Below are 21,320 nucleotides of genomic sequence, written 5' to 3' on the forward strand. Positions count from 1 at the left end.
GAATTTCTCATTCCGAGGTAAAGCTAGAGAGTGGACACACACACACTGCCTGAGGGCTAATAGATTATCGGTTGTGCAAACAATTGGCTTTTTTAATGCCTATGAATTAACATGTCCCTGGTGGAGGCTTGAACAGGTGTAGGAACAGACCGGTGGAGGCAGGGAAGGGGCTGTGTGTGTTTGTGAGTGTGTGTGTGTTTGTGCATGTGTGTATGTGTACAAGTGTGATTCTGTGCTTTGAGGTGGCTGATGGGATGTTGAAAATGATCTCAAAGAGCACTTATCAAAACAGGCCACTTCCTTCTTTTATGTTTCTGTCTCTTTAGTTCTCTGGAGTGGCAACCACTTGGATGGGAGGAAAATAGGACATTGTAAGTTTAAGTTAGACAACCTTCTCTTTTGCTTTGGTCAAACAGATCACAATACTGTCACGCACTCTATTTGCTCTTCCAGGGTAATGAGCTTATGAGGTGTGGTGTGGCGGGGAAGACTTTTTCACACAGATTATCTCCCTAGTAATGAAAACGAATAAAGCTAAATAGACTAGAAAATCACGTTTTCCATAGATTGTCATAAACACAATGCAGTTTATTGCAAAAAACAAATGCATATTTACTAACGACTCTATTTTTCTCATTTCTATTCAAACTGACTTGTGATATAAAAGTTCCAGTGCAGGTTTTTTTTTTGTATTTGGATATTTAATTAAGTAATTTCATTTAATTATTAACCCCTCATATTTTAGAATTATAGCGTCTTTTTTTATTACCAAAAATAAATAGGCACACCTATACAGCAGAAAATATCCATTTTTTAAAGCTAAAATGTTAACATGCTTCTTTGTCTGTTGTAAAAATATAATTAATTTGGGGGAAAAGTTAAGCAAGATTAGAAACAAAAGGAGATCAGTGCAGGAAAGTGTTTGATTTTTAAATCTACAAATAACTGACTGGACTTTGCACGTCTGTATACTAGTAATTCCTTTAATGCTTGTGCCTGCGTTGTGATAATCTGACCGTGCTAAATGAAAAACCATTTCACACTTTTTGTGCTGATGGTGGTTGCTGGTGATCCTGCTGTGGTTGAAGTCAGTGGTTGCCCTTTTAGGAAGAAAAAGGTCCCCATTACTGCAGGGCTGTAGAGATAATGTAGTGTGACACGCGTTATGTACACCAGGTCCCCGTAAGACGAGCTTCAGGGACATAGGTGCCATAAGAGCTATTAATCTGTCCTTGTCATGTGTTATTGCAAATTAAAAGTAGCATGTTACACTGGACGGCTTTGAGTGAAGATGGGAGGAGGAGCGACAAGAGGAGCAGGGGAATTTGTCGAAAAAAAGTGGGTTTATGAGGGAAGGAGGGAACAAGGAGGTCCAGGCAGCCTCAATGAGAATTGAGCAAGGATTAATTTTAGGATCTGTGCATGCCTGCGAACACACCTATGCACGGAAATGTGTCTTTTATGTGTTTGTGCGTAACTTCGTGGCTTCCGATGCTCTTCACATAGTGAACATAGTGACATTTAAAAAGAATTTGCAATTCTGCAGAGAAAAGCTATTAATTCACAAATTAACATCTCTCCCTCCCTCCCTTCCTCCCTCCCTCTATCTTGGATGTGCATGCTATCGAAAAGACAAAAGAAATAGCCTTAAGGGGGGAAAAGAGAGAGTCTCAGTCCTATCTGTGGAGAGATTGGTTTGCATGTCTGCAAGCAGCGATACCAATTATGCCAGTGCTGGGAGAATGCGTCTCAATGCGCCCCTCTCCTTTGCCCCACCGCTCCCCCCACTCCCTCCTCCCACCACCACTACTACCACCACCCCACCCCGAATCTATCCATAGCCAGATTTATTTGTGTATCTCATTACAGGAAATGGAATGTTGTTCCTGCCAAATGCATTAATAGTGAAGTGGGGAAATTAGCTTGTTGTACAGCCTGCTCTCACCAAGTCATTTAAACCTATGGTGGAGTTGGAAGCCAAGAAAAGACAGAGAGGATTGGGTGACAACTTCTGTGTGATTGTAAAATGTGTATTACAGCGCTATAAGTCCATGCAGTCGTTTGCAAGGTTTGAGGCCTGCGGTAATTTCTCGCAGACTATTTTGAGCTAATTAATATGTCACATACTTGCATGCTATAACTTGTTCTCTTTGTACATCGAAACATGTTTTTATTAGAGCTGCAGCTTAGTGTTTTCTTAGTCTTAGTATATACTGACAGGTTACTGCTGACCTTGTTGCTTGTTTGCAGTCAGGTTGATGTGACCTAACTATATGTTTTTCTCATCGCTGGCTCTCCAAGTCCTGTGCAGAGCCCGGTGGAGCTCTGGGGAGGACAGGCAGTAGGGAGCCACGGTGATAAATTAGATAGAGAAAGCAAAGGTCATAACTTGTGATTGTAGCGTGGGTGTGGGATAAGTGTAGAAGGAGCTGATGAGTGTGTGAGTGGGGAGGGAAAAAAATACGGCCTAGCAGGTTGCTCATTCATGACATAAAACCATGATCATCGGCAGCAGCCGGAATCATATCAACCTTGCTCAATAGCTTGAGCGAAAAAAAATGAATACAGTCACTGTTTTGATTTGTTCACATTTGATATTTGGCCCTTTTGGAGATTGTCCACAATGTATCTTTAAACACACGTGACCCATTTGTGGAGTTTATATCAGTTACTGTATGGATTTAAACCTGGGCCTACACTGGTTGACTAGTCAAGCCACTCCATGACAATGAGTCAATAGAGGATCACTTTAGAAAATAAATGCATCCAGAGCAAGACAGAAAAATGGAATCATGAGCACCATGATGGCCCTGATGGGGTGTGTGTGCGAGAGAGAAAAGCCCAGGTTTGAGAGGGGCCACAGAGCGTAACATAGAGACAAGAGGCTGTTAGGGCCCTGACAGTAGAAGAGGCACAAAAGGGTCCACACTGCATTCCTCCCCCTCCTCCTTCTGTGATCTATCGCTGTCTTTCTCTTCAAGATTTCTTTCCTTCTCTCGTCGTCCCCTTGTTCTTCTTCTTCCTGAGTCTTGTGGTTTAGTAACGTGGCTGTGCGAGCTCCAGCTTACAGTTGTAAACAACATACAATGAGAGCCGTCACAAAAAAAAATTTAAAGAGAGGAAATTTACTCAGTGGAGAGGAATCATGTCAGAGAAAAGTCAATTATGGGCAGCAATGCAGAGAATTAATGGAGCGATGCATTACTCAGCTTGAGGAGGGAGAAACGGCACGAGAAAAGTAGGGATACGTTAATTGCATTTCTACAAATACTCACCACACAGGGCGGCTGTGTTAAACGGCAGACTGAAAGCAGAGGAGGACAAAGAAAAATACAAGATGGGCATAAAACAGTGAGAGAGACTCTGTGGCAAATAGCAAAAAGAATTTCACATATTTAGACGTATGAATATTCCTTTGAATTTCTTTTGCAGTTTTTGACAGATTTGTCCAAGTCAAATATTTTCCCCTCAAATCTGACCGATACAGTGTCTTGCTCAAAGAACCACTAACCCTGCATTCAAAGGCTAAATAACTGCCACCAGATCTTATTAATATTCCAGAATATACATTTAAGTGGTTTTATTTATTTATTATAAACTTTCTGTCAAATATAGTAAATAAAACAAATAAAATAAAGTGGAGATCTGCGAAATCCTGTCAATGCAGCCGCGGTGGAAGCAGTGAGAGCAAATATCAAACAAGCATCACTGTGCCTGCTGACAGTCAGTACACTGGTTGGGGTGCTAAATCGAATTAATAAAGCTCTTAAACATGCCACAACATAACAGGATCTTAACAGCCATGGCAGTGTTGCTGCTTCTCTCCCTCTTTCTCCCCCACCCCACCCACCTCTCTCCTTTCCGCTTCAGAGCTTTCATAAATATAGCTAGCTTACAGGGAAGGAGTGTTCACCCTCTGGGTATACCAGTTTGTTTGCACTCTCTCTCTCTCTCACTCTCTCTCTCTCTCTCTCTCTCTCTCTCTCTCTCTCTCTCTCTCTTCCCAAGCTCAACAGCATTTTTTTTCTCAAAAAAAACCCCCATCAATAAATGATCCACAATTTGCGATAGCATCATTCCACCTATCAACAGAGGCCGAGTAAGTAAAGCAGCCTCTGATCTGAGGGACTGCATGTCATTGATTTACGGAGAGAGCCAGCCAGTGTGTAGGGATTCATTTGCCTTTCAAACAAGCCTCCACCTCTACTTTTCTCTGAGTTATCTTATCATATAAACAGGAGAGATGAAAGAGGGACATTAGTGCCACCACACCATCACAGGACCTTAACATCCCCCAAAACACGACAGATACAGCTGAGGTCTTTTTCACAATAGCTACTGTTACTGGGAAAGTGTGTGTGTGTGTGTGTGTGTGTGTGTGTGTGTGTGTGTGTGTGTGTGTGTGTGTGTGTGTGTGTGTGTGTGTGTGTGTGTGTGTGGTACAAAAGGCTGAAAGTGCAAACATATGAGTGGTCTGATGAAAGCCTACAATAACTTTTAGGTTTAAAATCTCTGAATACATAATGATAAAAAAAAGCACATTTTTCAACACAACAAGGTCGAACAGCACCTGTTTAAGCTGATCAAAACAAAACAAAAATTTAATGTGGGAATGTCACCTTAGCAGATTCTTGTTTTTATCTCTGTTTGTCTCCTCACACTTTTGTGTTAAAACAAAGAGACGCAGTCAGACGCTGCTGTGGGAGTGATAAGAGAATACCTGCTGAGACACCCAAAGGGGTTGAAGAAACACTAAGAAAAAGAAACAAACCAGTCAATGAGACAAACACACACACACACACACATGCGTGCAGTCTGACAGTCGTGCTTCACACTCCACTTGACACACTGACTGTCAAAAGGATGAATCTGATTTAATGCAGCTATCTTATGATATATAGCAGACGTGAATCTCTAATGCCGAATACTGAAAATAAATGATTTGCTGCTTTTAAAAGGCCAAATCAGTCAATTTTTTAACACATAAATTTGAAAGATACTCGCATATTTTCACAATTACAAAACTGACAAAGTCTCTATCATTAGAAATTTTACAAGGTTACTTGTATAAGAAAAGCTTTAACTCTTTCCCCCATAAAGATGACCTCACCTGTACCCTTAATGATGAGTTTCGACAGCTCAGTATTAGAATAGGTACATGCAGATATCACCCTCACTGACCTTAAAAATGACAGAAACTGCTCTGTTCAGAAAAGAGGAATAATCGTTACTCATAGCAAGCATCCATGGAGGAAAGTGTTGACATCCTGCATTTTAGTTGCAAATTATCAGTCTTGTGTTAAGTAAGTTTCCAGAGAACACAAAAAAGTATCTTATGAGGGGAATTTATGTCCTTTCGCTGCCCGTTCAGAGGGCCTGATTAAGTGTATAAGGTGATGCTGAGTATAAACAGGCTCCACATAGTGAATGACAAGCACTTGCTATTGATCAAGCCTCTTTTCTCAGACCAGCTGATGTGAGGTAATTAATGACTCCATTTTCTTCTGTACCACACACAGCAATTGGGTTTCATACAGCAAAACTACTGTTCCTCCAACGCAACACCCAAGGGAGCTGTTTGAAAAAAAAGAAAAGAAAGAAAAAGCCAGGGCTAAAATATTCTGTTAACTCATGGTAAGAAAACACATGTGGCAGGAGAAAAATCAGATTCCTTCATAAATGTTACACAAAGCAAAAGTCAATATATTTTAGCAGTGAAACACACACACACACACACGCTCTCTCCCATCTACACATAACACACACTCATACCCAATTGCAGTCCTCTATTCCATTCTCTCCATGGATCTATTTCTTGGTGCGAATCGGGTTCATCCTCTGGCCTCAGCCATTGAGAAAAGGTCAAGCAGCCGAGCAGAATGGCAATAACGCCCCTGAAATGGTACCATCAGTGGAACATGATTGATCAATTGAATTCCATAGCACAGAAAAATGTGGGATTAAGTAGAGTATTATACGCACAATGAGTTGAGGCATGATGTTCATTCCAAGTTCATTTCGCCTCCCTCCTCTGCTAGCGGATCAGGCAATCAATAGCGGCCTTGCATATCATATATCACCGCTGGCTCGCCCAGGAGAGAACATAATCTGCTGCAAATTTAGAATGACAGATTTGTACGGGAGCTAAAGCCCTCATCCGCTGTTGGTGGCGCAGTATAGGGAGGAAGGGGAGGGTGGTGGGAGGCAGCCAGGAGAGTGGAGGGGAATGCTGGCTGGAGGTTTTAGCTTTAGATCTTTTTTTTTTTTTCATTCAGTGCTCAGGACATGATGAGTGAGCAGAGGGAGAGCTGCAGCCGCGGCAGTGGACTCCCTGGCCGAGTTGATAGGGTCAGAGATCAGAAGAACGAGGGAAGCACAGGCTCATTTGTTTATATAGAGTGTGACCAAGTGAGGAAATGCATATGATTGCCCCCAGACACCCCGTCCTCATTCGGCCCTGAGTCCCATCCCCACTCCATTCTGTTTTCCACAGGACAGGTAATATGTGGGGGATGGAAAGAGAAGGAAGAGAGACAGAGAGAGGGAAGGGTAATATGTTCAGGAAGAAATAGTACAGTTAAATAATGGCTCTCCATTTCCCGCCGGCAGAATGAGAGGCTCTGGATGTAATCGCCAGCCCTACTTTCTCTTCCTGAAGCACACGGTCTGCCTTACAAGTATATATTTGCACTGACGGTAATCCATCAATTACCATGGACCTATCACATGATGACCATGCTGATGGTGGCTGCAAGGAGTGGCAGGGGGGAGGTAGAGGATTGTTTGAGTGAGTGTATGTGTGAGAGAAGGAAAGAGCGAGAGAGTAAGAGAGAGACAGGAAAAAACAGGGGGAGATAAAAGCCAAGCATGATGGTGGGTTTCCCTGAATTTACTATCGCGCCTCATGCCATCACTATCACACCCGCTGAGCTCTAATATTTTTTTGTTTGTTTTTTTCCTCGTAATGCTAGCCTGCTAGAAGTAAAGTATGAAGTAAAAAGACTGGATCCACATCCTCATACCAGTGTTGCCCCCCTCGTCCCTTCCCTTTTTTTTCACCTCTTCCTTTCTTTAGATGGCTCTGATGGTTCGGGCCCCGGCAGCGACTCTCAGGGCAGTGTGGAAAGTTTAAGAAAGCACCTGCGGGCGGATGCCTTCACCCAGCAGCAGCTGGAGGCCCTCGACCGTGTGTTTGAAAGGCCTTCTTATCCTGATGTCTTCCCCACCTCAGAACACATTAAACCCGAGCAGGTTCGACATACACACACACATTTCTCCCTACACAATAAGATTTACAGCATTTACACTGATTTCTAACAAGCTGTAGTGAACCCGCGAACGCTCTGACACAGGTGACAAAAAGCTCAGTGCAAATTCTTGCTTGAAGCAACCTGCAAACCCACAGCATATAACAGCGGATAACCTTTATTTACATTCATTAGACTGTTAAACAACAAGAGACTATTAATTTTTCCATTGGAGCTCTATGTGGGTGCCCATGCAGCCTTAGCAGTGCCCTAATTGAGTTCATTTTCATCTCTCCGCGATCGTGGGGAATTACAGCAGCGATAAATCAGAGGGACAGCCCCTCAGCTGGCTATACAGCCCCTAATGCAGCTAATTACCAAAGTGATTTCTACGGCAAGATCAATACCAAAACGAATTGGAAATGACTTGCAATCACAAAGAGTGGAGGAGAAGGTATTAAAAAGGCGAGAGGGGGGTAGCGGAGGGGGGAGAAAAACGGCGTCAGAATGGTCCAGAAAAATCAGTTTTAATTTAATGTAATATTAATCAGATGGCTTTCCACTCTTTCTTTTTTCTTCCTGTTTCCAGAACCCCCTCCTTTTCTTAAACTGGTGAAAAGGTGGGATATTAGGCTATTAGGGGCTTGTCTGGTGTCTGCGTCAGGGCATTAAAAAGCCATTTTGAAGAGGCCAGGCTGAATAGGCCTCATCCCTCCCACACTTCTGGCAGCCATGTGGTCAGGTCATTCAGGCCCCTCTGCGCTTGCCACTCGCCCTCCGCCCAGCCCTACCCGGCCCTACCCGCATCCCATCTGCATGACAAAATGACTCTTGTGCTGCTGAGGCCCAGTGGAATAGAGAGGAACATCCAGCCTAGTGCCAGGGAACAGTTGTAAGCACACAATTAGAGTTTATCTGGGATAGAGGCAGACAAGACTGGGGTCACCAGCTTGCCCCTGTGGGACCCCAACCCATTGAGAGAAACAGATGCACGCACACACACACACTCTTTCAAATAAACACTCACAGACACTCTCACACACACACTTATCCTTTCAAAGAAAAGTTGTGTCAGGAAGTGTCATCTCATTAACAAACAGGATTCATCACAACTGCTAGCAGAGTCTTAACACGAGATTAAGGTGAATAAATATTTAAGACACTGGATGGTGGTTGAAGTTTTCTTCTGCAGTAAACTGTGAATGTGAATCTGTTAAAATAAAATAAATAAATAAAAAAGAAAGACGGCCAGAGTGGCACAGAGTATTTTATAAGAGTGGAACAGGAATGCAACGAAAGCCTCCAATGTGACGTTTTAAAAAATACAAGTAAAAGTAGAAAAACTCATAAAGTGAAAATTCACAATTTTAACATTTTATTAACCCAGTTTTATGTGTTCATCCTGGAGGCAAAGCACAAAGGGCTGTTTTTGAGGTTGTACTCGCCTTTAAAAAAACACACCACATGTCTCTCCTGTAACAAAGCCCTGAATGTCTCCTCCCTTGACTGGTCACAGGGATGACTGCAGTGGAGCACAAAGAGCCAGCTGACACCCCGTCCTTTCACTCCTCTCCCAATCCCTCTCTCATCCCTCTCTCCCTTTCTGCCTTGCCCTCAGACAAGCTCTAATGCATGCATACATCATCATAGGTCTTGGTAAAGCACAAGGAGCAGGGGCAGGGGTGATGTTCGCAGAATTCACAGGAAATGTACAGCAGCAAACACGAGAGGGGCGTTCATCGTGACATTGTTTTTTATATGTCGTCACCTAAACTAGGAAATCTGATCTAAATCCAAGAGCGATTTTAACCAGATCATGACCTGATCTGGTGGAATGTAAAATTTAATTAAAGCAGTGTGAATTGCTGTCTTCGATTCCCACCTGCTCACACATGGGGTTTTTTTTTTTTCGTCTACAGGCGAATGAGTACACTCTCCCGTCCCTGAACACTGGCCTGGAAGATGTGAAGCCGAGCCTCTCCACCAGTGCCAGCTCTGACCTCGCCTCTAGCGTCTCCCAGAGCTACTCTGTTGTGACAGGTACAATCTGACTCGTGCTACACTGACGCCTAACAGAATACACACAGTGCTGCAACAAAATACACCGGCACCAAGATGGTCGAACTGTGCGTTCTTTATGATGCCAAACTCTTGAAAAAGTTTCCCAGGTTAACCAGTTCTAATTGTTTTTTTTAAATACCACCAAACTGTCATTTTACCATCAGTTTACTGATCACTTTTTTAGGGTTCCTACTTTAAAAAGACATCTCGCTCTTATCTAAACTTCTACATTATCACTGAATCATTAAGATTTTGATTGCCGTTCCCTGATGGCGTGCACATTTTTCCAGCCATATAAAGTTATCACCAATGTCTTTTTTTTTTTACATAAAGCTCTTTCAAGGCACTTTTTGGGGTGCTCTGTGTATTTCTAAGGGACGGGCTGAGGTAACATATCATCTGAGTCCATTAAATCCCACAGGTCTTTCACGCAACGCTCCTAACTGGCCATTGTGTTAGCCTGGATTGGCCCGCTAACAGATTGACTGGGAGCACTTCTCATAAGAGACAGCTGCTGTTCTCGCCACGACATGACGTTGTCATCAAACGCTATCATAGCCTGTTGATTGACAGCGGCTGGAATAGCACTGTGACTGGCTGGCTGCCTTATGCTGTGGAGAGAGAGAAAGAGAGAGAGAAATATAGAGAGAGAAAGGGGCATTTTTTTGCCAAATCGTTTGCACTGAGAGTCAACAGGTAATTGGAGGTGCAATGTGTTAACTATCTTGCAGTGTCTGTATCAAACATCCCCTGTGTTGGACCGAGTCTGTGGTTGCTTTGCTGTCCAGGTTGATGGACATCTGGTTAATTGAAATATTGTGTCATTGTTGCTGTTGAGGGTGTTTCCCAAGGGAGGTTAGGTTTACTGATGGCCACACTGGCTCGAAAATAATTATGAGCCTTTTAATAAAAGGCTCATAATTATGCAGTGGGAATCAGAGTCAAGGAGTGTACTTTGTGTGTCTGTGCATGTGTGCGTGAGTGTGTGTGTGTGTGAGAGAGAGAGAGAGAGAGAGAGAGAGAGAGAGAGAGAGTCTAAGTAAAGAAGAGGAAGTTTGAAAACTACAGCGGCCTTTTCATATGATCCCAATAGTTCAGCCACACACTCAGGCACAGAGCTATGGGAAAAGAAAGAACCCCTTTTTATTCCTGAACATGTGGGAGGTAGCTTTGCCCCAGAAAGTCGGGCCTCAGGAGAAGAAAGGTGTGTTTTTCCCTTTTATGGCGGGCTCCTCCTATGAAAGTGGTCTCGCTCTGGTGAGCACACTCATAGCAGGTGGCCTCCAAGCCACCTGGGGGCCTGGGGGGCCTCCTAAAGCGATACATGCAAGGGTTTCGCCCAGAGTAAAGAGGGAATGAACTAGCAAAACTTTTCTGAAAGTAATATATGACAACATGTTTTGGTACAGCCATTTTAAAGATGTGTTTTGAATATATTGAGCACCAAATTAAACTCAGAAGTAATATCCTGTAAACTTTTATTACCCAATTTTCACAACTATGCAAAGTAATGCATGAGGCATTTGATTGTGTGTAGGTTGTTAGTGCATAATATTATTTTTCCTTCCATTAGCAAACCCTGTAAATAGGAATGTATGCCAAGGCTGAAAAAATGCTAAATTACCTTCCTCACTTAGGCTGGGATCCAATTATCAATAAATTATGCTCTCATACTGGATGGAGCTATGAGATTATATTCATTCTTTAAATGTTTTCTGCTCCCAATTAAAATTCATACAGTTATTGATCTTGTTGATTTTTATGTCCTGAAATTTGCATAATCTATTAAAGATGAATGATTAATGAAGTGCTCAGCTTTGCATTACAGGAGCGCTATAACGAAAGCACGGTCGGCCATCTTTTGTGTCCCGAATGTGTGAAAGAGAAGGTTACCTTGGAGGCAACAAAAATAGGGAGAGATTGATCGCACTTTTTTGCACCACTTACTAAGATGCAACAAATATTACTTAAAAAAAAAATTATTTTACATATATCTATATATCATTTTATATATGTAGATAAAAAATCATAAGAAATTATTCTTAAAAGTCTTTTGGATTGCTTTAAAAATGCATTGAATGTAGCTACTGCTAAAATTACAAAAGATATCACATTTAAATGAATGATTTTATACACACTATATAGAAAAAAGTACTGAGCCACCTAGACGTTGCATCTGTAGGAGCTGCTTGGCCATGAAACTCCTGGAGCACAGTTTTTGTACTGATGTTAATGCCACAGGAGGCTCGGAGATCTGCAGTCACTGAGTCAGCAGATCTTTGGCAAACTTTCACACACTAGTCAGCTCATAACTCATGGACCCCGACCTGTAAGTTCACGTGGTCTATTCTAGCAGTTTGTAGCTAAGTTTCTGTGTTTCTCAATGCTTCCAATTTGCAATAATACCACTTACAGCTAATAATCGGATCCCATTACAGTACCATGCTCAAATTGAGCGAGCTATTTAGGACCCAGTCAACTCTGCATAGCTAGGTGCTTAGTTTTATACAGCTGTAGCTACACTGCATATTCACTATTTTTGAACATGTACTGTATTTCCTTATCACCTTATCCTTATCATGATTCAGCTCTAGTGTTTGGCTCCAATTGTGTACCTGCAGTTTTCTATTGATGCTCAAAGAAAGTCAGAAACTTACATTCAGACACGTGCAGCGGTCTCTGTGCAGGCTGGGCCAACAGAGCCTGTGGGATTGGCAGGTGTAAAGTGGCTCCACTCTGGCTACAACAAATCTAGCAGGTGTGAAACGCTGTTGCTTTTTCAATTTCGTTTTTACTTATTTATCTATATATTTCTCACTTTATGCACAAAAACATATAAAGTGCCGAGTGCCTTCTTTCAGATTAATTTCTGCTGAAATACAAATCAGAATCTGAAGCTGTTTTTATGAGTTGGCAGTACGAGCTTTTCTCTGCTGGGTGGCAAACAACAAGCAGCCACCTAACTTGCAATGCCTGCTGTGTGGCCTGGTGACAAATGACTCTTCTCAGCTCAGTTAACGCCTGCAGCCCCAAGACTGGAAATTAATGTTTATATCACCCCGTCGCTAGCACGCTAACCTTTGAGCACACATTTGATAATGAATCACTTTAAACCTCTAAATGGGGAATTGAAGCTATTTTTGCCTGCATTTGTTTTTCCACAGTTTCCACCTTTTACAAATGTTCTTCTGTTTTGGTTTTTTTTTTTGGGGGGGGGGGGGGGGGGGGGGGGGGGTTGGTGTAAGTAGTTGTAAATTACCAAAGCTTGAATGGAAGAAAGCAAATCCAGAGGCTGAAATGCTGCGATACAAACATGAATGTGTCCCTGTCTGGGTAAAATTTGAATTTTATTGTCTGTCAGCACAGAAAGGAAGTTTTGCGTGCATGAAAAGTTCTCTGTAGATTGAATGTCAGCCTTTCTAAACAAGAGTTCTCCCAGTAAATGGTTTGTGCAGCAAAGTTCCTCGGTGCACGTTTAAAAATGAAATGCTCACTTGAGAGAAGCCTTTTGTAGCTATATCTGGAAGCATCACTCGGAGGATTGCTGTAGGTTCTTAACAGTCCATTTCTATGGTTGATGGGGTCTCGATGTAGTATCAGTGGTGGAGCAGAGACAGCTATTGGAGAACTCTATACCATCTCCGCTCATTCAAAGATGTGTTTGCTGAGGAGAAAAGTCCCCAAGGACCCTGAGTTTATCTTCCATCTCCATCATCAGGGCCTTCGATTTGACAGGCTCCCTTTACCAGGCGCTGCCTTGTCTCCAGGACAATAAGCAACACCATGTCTGATTAGTTTCAGAGTTCAGTGGTCTTGAACGCAGCATTTGTATCGGTTGTTGTTGCGTTGTAACCCCTGTCTGTTTGACAACGGTTGCTCGGGCGCTGAGAACACGGAAGCCTACAGTAGTGTGGAGGAAGTCTCAGATTCAGTGTAAACAGGCTTGACCTTGACTTCATGTTAGACATCCTCATTCGCAAAATTAAAGTCCCAGCATGCATAGAGTAAGAGCGCAAACCATACTTAACTAATGTTAGTCCCTTGATGATTTCACGCTTGAATTAATACAGGATATATCATGAATTCACAGTTAGACTTTTCAGAAATATTGTTTGGCACAACATCACTTTCAGATTCCAAAAGCTGGCAGACAGGACAGGGTTTAGTCTCGGTTTTTGATGCCTTGTGGCACTTAAGTCCTAAATGAAGGTAAATAAAGCCAAATGTACCTGAAATCGATACAGTTTGGTGGATAATTTTGAGTAACCACCCCTTGATTGGTGATCTATTAAAAATTAACTGAAGCCGTAGTCGGTGAGTAGCAGAAATTTACGGTACATCCAGATGTATTAACTCGTCATTAGTGTTTCTTTAGCGTAACGTACTTTGTACCCCAATTATAAACTGTTACCAGTGAAGAAAATAACCTGGCAACGGGGTGTTTCTAATAATAGCGCGCATGAGCAAGGTGCACATAAAAAAGCCCTCTGAATCCACTGCTGCACAGTTGGTTCATTTTTTTAAACCGCAACACACAATAAAGACAAAGAGAATCAAATTATTTTCTTTTTTAAAAATCTGACTGTCATAAAGCTGTTTTACACTGCGGGCTCTCTCTAGTAGAGATTTGCGTTTGGTTCATGGGTTTACACTTGATGTCATCGTGATTTCATGGCTCAGGTGCAGGTGGAATATGATGCTTTGCTGTGTTTCTGAAACAAGCTAGCTGCTAGCATTGTCCTCTGCAGTATTTTTTTCTTGTAACTGGACTTTTGAGAGCTGTTTGAACTTCAAAGGCTTTAACAGACTACATGTTGGCTATAATTAACTGAAGAGCAGAACTAAGCACAAGGGATTTGCCGTCATTCCTAAATGTAGACCCAGTTTTCCAATATAACTTATGACATACTTGGGCAGTACATGTGACAACATTTTGGTCCATCCAATTAAATGGAAAGCCTACTCATTAGAATACTTCTGTTCATGCCAAAGATTCTGGGCAAACGTTCCTTTTAATGATCTGATCATATGTTAGAAAAGATTGTACATTGTTCACACTGTGTCTTTTCCCCATTGTGTTGTCATTTTTCTAAGAAAAGATTCACTCTAATTGCAGTACTTCTGTCTAAATCCACATTTTTAGCTATCACCAAGACAAAGAAGGAGAATAACGTTAGGAGAGCCTACAATTTTATTTTTCTGCTCCTAGGGAAAAGTAGTGAGCAACATTGCCTGTTTCTCTGGAATTAGGTTCTTATGGTTGACATTGTTGCACTCCCCTTCCATTGAGCAGCCCTTATCTTAATGAGGAATCGCAACACACAGTCCTGTTGTAAAACAACAATGATGGGAGAAGCAGCTAATGAGGCTATCATGGTGTCGGGAAAGAGCCATCTCTCCCTGCAGGCCCCCGAAAAAACACAACAGGCTTGCAGTGGGTACGGAGAGGCCAGAAACAGAGCTCACATTGATTGCACAGGTTCGAGAGGCAGAGACGCTGAAATGAAAGATGCCAAGACTCATCAGCCAAATTAGATCAAAGTGCAGAGTTTTGAACTGTCTACAAGCCGGCTGCTTGGTTATTTGTGGGAGTGATTTTGTTGTGAGAAAGCAGCCGTGAGATTATGTTGTTTGTTTTCCCAAAACCTTGGGGAAATTTTTTACGCATTTGAGCTTGATTGATCAGGCGCGATGTGTTGTTGCAACATTTCACTGGTGTACGTTTCCACTTAGTTGAATGAATTACCGCTAGGTGCATATGAGATTATTATTATAAGCCATGTAAATGAACAAATCAAGTGGTAAAGACTGCTTATCTATTCAGTATTCATATAAAATGTCTGCTTGTGAGTTCTTAAAAGATAGCAAGTTAATGTATTGCTCCTAATTCTTTGGGCTCCCTTTAATTAATACGTTAAATCGGAGAGGGATTTGTAGTCCGCTCTTTCTTTAATTACGAGCGTCTATGTCAGCGACAGATCTAATTTTTTGGCTTTTTGCTGTTACCCGTCTACGCTTGAGTTTGGACATCTACACAGCTATAAATCCATCTCACCATACTTGTGAGTGACTGACATAAACGTATGTACAGATTGTGTGGAGTTGTATGTCTGCATTGTATCAATTTTTTTTCTTTTTCTTTTTCTTTTTTTCCCCCCACCTGCCAGACTCTCACCCGTCATATCCACCTTCCATGTGTGTAAAGCGAGAGCCCCATGAGGCATCCTTTGCCCCCTTCACCCCCTCCTCTGTTGGGGATTCTGCTCTAGCTGACATCTTGCCCCACCAGTCCAGCCTCTCAGTAGATGCATCTACTCCCAGCTACCTTGCCCATGCTCACAGCTCCTGCTACAGCCAGTATGCCAGCCAGCCCTTTATAGCAGGTACAACTTTTCCCACAAGGCCCCGTAGCCGGATAATAATTAAAATGATTTCTTTATTCACTCTGTGCTCACTTTTAGTCTCAGTTCTCAGTTATGTACAAATTAAAGTGGATGCCTCCCCTGTTGCTCTTTTTGGGCCTTGCAGTTGTGTACACAGGAGCAAAGTTGAACGTTTGGCTCTCATTAAAAGCAGACGATCTCTACCCTTTCCCTCCGTGCTTTGCTCTGCATTTGACCCCCTGCTCGTCTCTCACTGTCACAGTAGACTTTCTGGTCCTTACAGACTCATGACAGGGCCAAAGTGTAGGGGGCCACAGGAGGCCAAAACAGGGGGTTTCAAAGGCGCAGATATAGGCTGATACTGGGGCCCGCCTTAAACCCATAGCTGCCAGTCATGTGTGCCCCTTCATCTAGCTGGGTTGCTGTCAGGGTTAATTAAAGGGCTGAATATAAAGCAGAGGCCAGCGTGATGCTGTCATTGGCCTGATGCTCCTAACACTGCTTTTGACACTAGTATGCTATGTTTTGTTGTAGTGTCATGATATTGATATGTGACCCCAGGAGAGATATACATACCGGTATATATAATTGGACAGCAGACATTTTACATATTATTTCTGAACATTTTTGGAAAATCTCTAGTTTTGCTTTTACAAAGTGAGCGTGCCTAAGAAACAGGATGAGTCGATGCATTGTGACAGATAGGGGCATTGCTTGTTATTCTCAGTGGCTATATGCATCACTTCACTTTGGTGATTTTTGTGTTTATGTACAAGACGTTTCCAAAAGCAATATGCTTCGAAGGAAGGTTTTCGTTTCCATCTTTTATCATCAATTTAATGACAAAACTCTTTCATGTTGCTCAATGCAGAAACTTATCTGTAATGTTTACTGGTAGCACTTTTTTTTTCTTCTTCCAGAACAATTTTAGTTTGCATCAGCTCGGTTATGACATAGCACATGCCTTTTTTTTTGTGGCTTTTTATTCTTGTGATTAGGCACTCACTACAGGAAAAAACCTCAAATCCAGGAAAGAGCAAGCTGAGTGCTACACACCCTGGACTGGTTTCAGCTTAAACCCACTCTCTCAAGTAGAATATACTTTTAACTCTTCTCCTCGTGACCATCCTTGTGATACAGATCCTCCTTCTGTGTGTCTGCAGGTCGAGATATGGCTAGTACCACCTTACCTGGCTACCCACCTCATGTCCCCCCCACAGGACAAGGCAGCTACCCCACATCCACACTTGCTGGAATGGTTCCCGGTAGGTGATATAGTTAATTCTAACATATTTGCAACACATAGTACCTGTCAGGTTGATACTGTAAAATTTACGGTCACTTAACCCTACAAAAAAAACCCCCAAAAACATCAAACATAAATTCACTGTTGAGACAGCAAGGACACTTTAAATCATTGCTTTTGACTCAAAGGATTGAAGCAAGCTTGTTATAGCTTTGTTAGACTGCGGTTAGCGTGTGGTTAGCGTCTGTGGATGAGGACATTAGATGAACTCGATAGGCGATCACCACAATCAGTGGCCGTGAGATAGGACAGTTCCTCTCAGTTACACTCCAGCTCCCAGCGCTCATTACCCTCGCCGTGTCCACACAGCGCACTCTCACCAGCCCCATCGATAAACACTGCTTTTGCTCCTCTCCTCGCCTCCCCGGACACCCAGGGCTGCAGAGCGTATCTCTTTCCCCTCTACTTAACCTGCAGTTCAGGTTCACAGCAAACAGTTAAGGGTCAAAACACAGAGGCGTGGAGGGCCTGTAAATATTTAAATCACTATCTCTCTCAGGGATGAGCTTAAGTTACACAACCAGCGGTGAAGATGCTGCCAGCATGTGTAGATCTGTGCTCCAAACAACTCAAAACACAATTCCCTTTATTGCGGCGTGACATGTGCCTAACACTGACAAACAATCAAAGCAGCCGTGTAGGATTAGCACGTGATTTTAGCCTATAGATAGAGGTCAAAACACATATCTCAAATCAAATAAAAAAATATGTGTGTTTTATACAACTGGAAAGTGTGTATGGACACAAAAAGTAGAAAAACACAGCAAAACCTTCTTAATCCAGGGGTTGTGGGTTTTTTGTGTTTTTTTTCACCCAGTGGCGAATAACTAAGATTTAGTGACCGGCCCCAAACACCGTTAAAGCAAAGGCCATTCTTCAGCAGCTTCATATAAAACCCAGCCTTTATAGTGCCATAAAAGAAAGAAACCTGTGGGCCTGCAGCATCGCTCTGTGATATCCCCTCACCCTCCCATGCTTCTCACTACAACCTGCAGGGAGAGGACAATGAGAGAGGGTCTGAAGCAAAGTGTGACTGCCTACAAGCAGGACAAAAGTCCAAACTTACATACAGAACAGAGCAGGCAATAAAACAATTAACTCACCTGAAGGGACTCTGGAGAAGCTGTACAGACGTCCAGAGAACTGATGTGTCAGTAATATTGTTGTGGGAAAAAATCTAATGTAACTGTAGTGTAGGCTTTTGAATTTTTCTATTTATTAGCTTCTTATAAATATGTATTTTTACCATTTTGTTCCCTAGGAGGGGATTTTTCTGGAAACCCCTACTCTCATCCACAATACACAACTTACAATGAAGCCTGGCGGTTCAGCAATCCAGCGTTATTAAGTAAGTGTCTGACATCATTAAAAAAACTGTCATGCTGAACATGCTCTAAAATTTAAATCCTATTTAAAACCTAAAAAGTCAGTCTCTGAATATTCAGCGCATCCTCAGAACTTTTACACACGTGTCTTACATCATGTTTGACCTCGTGGTTTCCAACGGTTCGTTCTTCTGTTAACTTTCAGGTTCCCCTTATTATTATAGTGCCGCATCCCGTGGCTCCGCACCTCCCACTGCTGCCACTGCCTACGACCGCCACTAGTTACACCAGAGACCAGCTCAAACTGCAGGGCCAGAGCTTCGGCCTCCATATTGTCCCTGTCTGAGAAACACTGAGGTCAAAGGGAAGCGAGGTGGAATCCTAAATGAAACCCCCGTCAGCAAGTGCGTTGTGAAGGAAGGATGGCCGAGGTCGACGCAGATGCACCCAGCTTCAGCGTCTCACACACACTTTGGGTCAAAAGGGCCCGGGGGCATTCAGAACTCACCTGTCATGCCCTTATTCTCTCACAGGCCTGAGCGTTTCCAGAATGACTTTAAGAGATTATATAAATATATATATTATAACATATAAATTGAAGAAAAACAGTGTGAAGAAAACCATGTGGAAAAAATGTCGTGGGTTTTAAATTTTTGTTTCTTTGCTGTTGTTGTTGTTGTTGTTGTTATTTTATTCATGGATCGTCACATTCCTTTATGTAATGAACTGCAGTATTTTTCTGCTCTGAAGACAGACGTCCAGGGGGAGATGACAGTGGTCCTATAGCGTAACAATGTAGCGAATTAAACCAGTGTTGTGGGCCCCTCTGACCATTAACAAGATCCTGGCTCCATAATGTAGAGCGGGCTTTACTCTGGTGCTTTGATGAACTTTTCTGCTCCCATTTCTCTGATAACACTTAAATTATAAGACGAACACAGCATGCCCTGCAGCGTTTACTGACCCTGGCGACATCGCGCTCCCCGTGGCAAACAATCAGATGTAAAAATGTAAATCATTTTGCAAAGTATTAAAAATGTGGTGACCGTGAACTTAAAATGGTCTTGCCAGAATTTGAAATACTTTAAATTATATTTTCTGTTACATTTTTTTTAATATAAACAACGATTTTTCAGAACGGCTGTCACATTTCCCTCATGTCCATGTACGTGCGCAGTGTCATCCTTTGCTCTCTTTTTTTTGCACTATAACCTCAGCTTTTTTCTCTTTTTTTTGTGGTACATTCACCTACAATTAACCATTTTATAAGCATAAGTTGAAAATATATATGTTGCATTCTTAGAAAACCACAAAGCTAACAAGCTAACAGACCCGTTTGCGTATGAACATCTTTTTTCCAAGTAAAAATGAAGCCATAACTCTTTGGCTACATGAGCAAATCCTTTCAGTTCAACTGTATCTCATTCAGCTACTTAGTCATGCCAATAGATGCCTACACAGTTTAGAAAGCTGCGTGCAGTTGTGCAAACCGACTGCAAATTAGCTTCAACAATTGCCTTACAGACCAGTTTTTTTAAAACATAAATTCATGCCTGTTAATTGAAATTAATTGCCTTTAAAAACACAGACTCACCACCCTCCACGAAGTTAGGTTCCACTCTCCGTAGGGGCTGAAAGGAAATACTGACTCATTTTAAGTTTTGGAAAATATTTTGTGAATGTACTCTTAACTACATTTGCCAAAGACTTAGTTTGATATTTAATATTTTATTTACAGTATATGTATGCATAAATAAAGCAGTATTATCTTTTAAATAAGTCAACACTGAACATGTATGTCATGGCATTTCAGCTGGTGAACATCATGCTGCATTTGTAGTGCGAAAGGAGAACTTCAGTGATCTAATATTCCACTAACTGCAATGAAATGCTGCTTTATAGAAGGATTTGTGAATAATGTGAAGACAATTCTCTGTAAATATATTGTCACTCACACACACACGCGCACACACACACACACACACACACACACACAAACACACCATCGCAGTATCATACTAATGTACTGGTTCCCTTTGTAGATATACAGACTGAAAAAAAACATGCATTACATTTGTGTCTAAATGTAATGTTGTGCTCTGAGGAATGGCACAACAGCTGTTTAACCTATGGCTACATCAATAGCAGGTTCCAGATGCTAACATCACATAGGTTGTCTTTGTCATTTTATTTTATTTTCATGATATTGTCATGATGATGTTTTATGTCACTATGCAATGAGTTCAATGGCTTTCTGTATCATCTTTTGTTGTATAGAATAAGTTATCCCCATTGAGAACAGCATAAAAGCTGCAAAAGTACAACAGACCTCCAGTGTGACATAATTATTCTCTAGTTTTTACGTTTGCTCCGCAAATTCCCTGAAATTAAGATACGATCAAACTGATGTCCTTGGCAACAATCAAAGATATTGTCCTGTTTGCTATTTGTAGATGTCGTGCTCATTATGTTACTCCAAATTACAGTGATCTGTGCCTCGATGTAAAGAAACACGCCCATACTTCTTCCCCTCCACTCTCTCAACTCTGCTGCTGACAGTTTAGCAGAAGGCATCAAAAAAATAACTTTTATTTTATTTAATTCCATACAAGCTAATGCATCTTCTGGTACCAGGGTTAAGTGTCATTGCTGAGGGCACCAGATAACAGAGAAATAGACTGCAGTTCTGCTCTTCAAGAGAAGCTATCCTCTACAAATTGCACTTGGGATTTTAACTATTTCTGTCTACTTGCATCTGAGAGTGAAACACTGGTGCAGAGTGCATGCCACCATCATTCAAGCAAAATCTTTGCTTTATGAAGTGGAGCACCATTGCAGGAATGGGCCCTGTGCCGTTGTAAAGATGATACAGGAGATGTGGCATGGACATAAAAAGGATTTCTGATGAAAATCTATATGGAAAGCCTTGTGGCCTCAATCATTGTTTCAGTTCTGTTCCAATTCTTTTTGTGCACATGAGAAATAAATTCTTTTATAT

At 41.9% G+C, this 21,320-nt stretch overlaps 1 protein-coding gene across 24 annotated transcripts in view; it reads left to right on the forward strand.

Moving 5' to 3' along the window:
- pax2a (paired box 2a) overlaps positions 1 to 20,646 on the forward strand; it is a 32,265-nt gene extending 11,619 nt beyond the window's left edge. For 7 of the 24 annotated variants that reach the window (XM_080868519.1, XM_080868520.1, XM_080868498.1 and 4 more), the window contains 7 exons: positions 327 to 371; positions 7,076 to 7,251; positions 9,167 to 9,287; positions 15,476 to 15,691; positions 16,855 to 16,956; positions 18,259 to 18,345; positions 18,547 to 20,646. In XM_080868519.1, the coding sequence (XP_080724645.1) occupies positions 327 to 371; positions 7,076 to 7,251; positions 9,167 to 9,287; positions 15,476 to 15,691; positions 16,855 to 16,956; positions 18,259 to 18,345; positions 18,547 to 18,668 (869 nt within the window). In that variant the 3' untranslated portion in view covers positions 18,669 to 20,646. Of the gene's footprint in view, positions 1 to 326; positions 372 to 7,075; positions 7,252 to 9,166; positions 9,288 to 15,475; positions 15,692 to 16,854; positions 16,957 to 18,258; positions 18,346 to 18,527 lie in introns of all 24 variants that reach the window. The other 17 variants (XM_080868515.1, XM_080868517.1, XM_080868512.1 and 14 more) reach the window with 7 other exon arrangements.
- Positions 20,647 to 21,320: the final 674 nt, after the last annotated feature.

Source organism: Rhamphochromis sp. 'chilingali' (genome assembly GCF_963969265.1).
Source record: "Rhamphochromis sp. 'chilingali' genome assembly, chromosome: 20".
Lineage (NCBI taxonomy): Eukaryota > Metazoa > Chordata > Actinopteri > Cichliformes > Cichlidae > Rhamphochromis > Rhamphochromis sp. 'chilingali'.